We start from the raw sequence: 2,500 nt of genomic DNA, 5'->3' as shown, positions 1-2,500 counted from the left end.
CAAGTGGGTGTTTGAGTCAAGATTGTCGTCTTGTAACGAACGGTTAATCGTGCAGCTTAAGTATACGTACACCCTAGTGTATGTGTTAAAACAAAGTATTTTTAACGAGACTGTCTGTACTGATTCCCCTTCCCATGGTGATGTTAGACTTCTTCCGATGCTGCATACCTGACTCCTGCACGTGTCCTCTGTTCCCTGTTATTGCTGCATGTGTTGATCTCCACTGAATACCATGCTCTTGTTTATTGTTCCCAGAATGCCAAGTTCCGGGGACAGATCTGGAGATCAACCCCACGCTGGAGTCTCTGTGCCTCAGCATGACAGAGCATGCCTTAGGAGGTACGGCCAATCACAGCGCAGCACCATCATGCATTACCCAATCACAGCTTTGAACTGGCCTTATTAAGTTTTGATGTTTTCAGGCTGTACTAGAACAGGTTTTCCTGCATATTTTCATCATATTCTCCATTGTTGCGGCTCCTCTCTTCCCAGTCTGTCAGTAACGCTCTGTTTAGTTCCTGTCTCTATGAAGCGCCTCCTTCTGAAAAGCACACTGTGCTCTGATTGGTCGGCTGGAGCAGTGTGTTGTGATTGGTCGGGCGCTTCGAGTGTGTTTGGGAAATGTCCCGCCCCTTCCCATAACCTCCAGTTTAACACACTACTAACTAACTCAACCAGGCCCCGCCCCTTTATTCTGCGTATGAATTATTATAATGAGGAATATTGTGACGTGTTCGTTCCCAGAAGAAACTCAAGACTAATGGAGGCGTTTCAGGAGTTCAGAAACACTGACACTGATATAGAGAAGAACTCTCTTTTCATGCTCAAACAGCAACATTACACACTGAAGAAAGATGAACATGGAAAAAAGCAGAATATGTCCTCTTTAAAGTCATCATGAACTGGAAGTAGCGCTAGTCTTTCCCTGTTGTTCTGTATATCTGAGTGAAACACTTCTCAAACAAGAACAAATGTGGGCGGGGCTTGATTTTGTCCATGGGGAACTGATTGGATGGTTGTGCTTTGCTATTGGTGGATCTCATGTGAGTGACAGGTTGCCCCGCCCTCATCATAGTATTCTGAATCAAGATTACATGAATTTAAAGTCCCTCTGTAATCAATAACTGTGTGTCTTAAAATCATCTTTGACCACCAAAATGACACATTTAAATGTTTTTTCCTTAGAAAATCTTAAAAATATCTTGAATGTAACTCGACACCCTTGCCTCATTTAGTATGCGCAGTTCTATGAATATGCAAATGAGCCCCGCCTCCACTCACTCACTCAGCTCAGAGATCCACTGGTTGACGATCACACGTTGATCTGATTGGTTACAAGGTAGTTTGTGACGTCAGAAACACCAGCGATTTCAAAGCGTGTTTTTGAGACTGTCTTTGGTTCACTGCAGTTTTAAGGAGGAAATACTCAGCAATGCTGTCGACTTATGAACTTACACATGGTTCGTCTTAAACCGTGTTAAACACACCACATACACACTATAAACAACAATTAAAAGCTGGATTTTCACCACAGGAGGACTTTAAATCAGTCAAAAGGTCCTTAATAAACATGAAAATAACAGAATCTCATCAAATATGAGAGAAATTCACATTCTGCCGTAAATCAGCTCTAAAAAGACATCAGTGACATTATTTAGATTAGTTCAGTTCAGTGTTAATTCAGTTCAGTTCAATAACTGTCAGTGGGCGTGGCTACGCTTACATCCTCCTATTTTAAATAAACTCTGATATCCATAAAAAACAAGAATCCTCCATTTTGACGTTAACATGAGTTTGATTCTCTCGTTGCAGACGGGATGGACAGAACGTCGACGATATGAGCATCAAGCCAGTGGAAGAGCTGAACGTTGACGACTTCTTCTGCTTCTTCTTCTTCTTGTTCACCGAGTCGTTCGGCCGGTGCTCCAGTAGCCCAGCACACACACTCAAACAACACGAGTCACTACAGATCACACACAAACTAACTGTGCATATGTTCTCTAATATTTTTCTACTTTATTGTACTTAACTAAGTTTATTATAAAGGAAATACAGAAGAACTATTATATTACGGAAGGGAGGGCGGGAAGACGAGCGATCTGATTGGCTGGAGGAGGTGCGTGACCGCGAGGAACGGTGCTTATGGTTTCTCTAAAGGGCTTCGGGCCTGAGCCGGCCGCTCATCTAGACGTCGTCGTTTACATTGTGTGTCCATTCGCCTGCATGAACTCTGACCTCCACGACGGACTGTGTTGATCTCACGCGTCCCTCATTCCCGTGTGTTTATCCGTTACGATGCGTTCTTATTCCTGTCCGAGGTACAAGAGGTTTCTCAGCACTTATACGCAAGATGTTTACTGCAGCCGTTGCCTCTCGCACGCAGAGTTTTGTAAATACGCCGGTATAGGAAAAAAAATCACAATATGAACCGAGAGACTTTATGATCCAAATGATTTTTATACGCAGTGCTATGAAGTGAAGACGCGAGCGAGAGGGGGAT

General features: G+C 43.3%; 1 protein-coding gene across 2 annotated transcripts in view; it reads left to right on the top strand.

Annotated features, from left to right (window-relative positions):
- The window catches only part of samd4b (sterile alpha motif domain containing 4B), a 19,492-nt gene that overhangs the window by 16,588 nt on the left and 404 nt on the right, over positions 1 to 2,500 (top strand). For both annotated transcript variants that reach the window (XM_081371455.1, XM_081371456.1), the window contains exons 12-13: positions 256 to 339; positions 1,813 to 2,500. The exon at positions 1,813 to 2,500 is cut by the window's right edge and continues 404 nt beyond it. In XM_081371455.1, coding sequence (XP_081227581.1) covers positions 256 to 339; positions 1,813 to 1,841 — 113 coding nt within the window. In that variant the 3' untranslated portion in view covers positions 1,842 to 2,500. The remainder of the gene's footprint in view (positions 1 to 255; positions 340 to 1,812) is intronic.

The sequence above is a fragment of the Scardinius erythrophthalmus genome, assembly GCF_964197995.2.
Source record: "Scardinius erythrophthalmus genome assembly, chromosome: 7".
In the NCBI taxonomy this organism is placed as follows: Eukaryota; Metazoa; Chordata; class Actinopteri; order Cypriniformes; family Leuciscidae; genus Scardinius; species Scardinius erythrophthalmus.
This window is presented reverse-complemented; position numbering and strand designations above follow the sequence as displayed.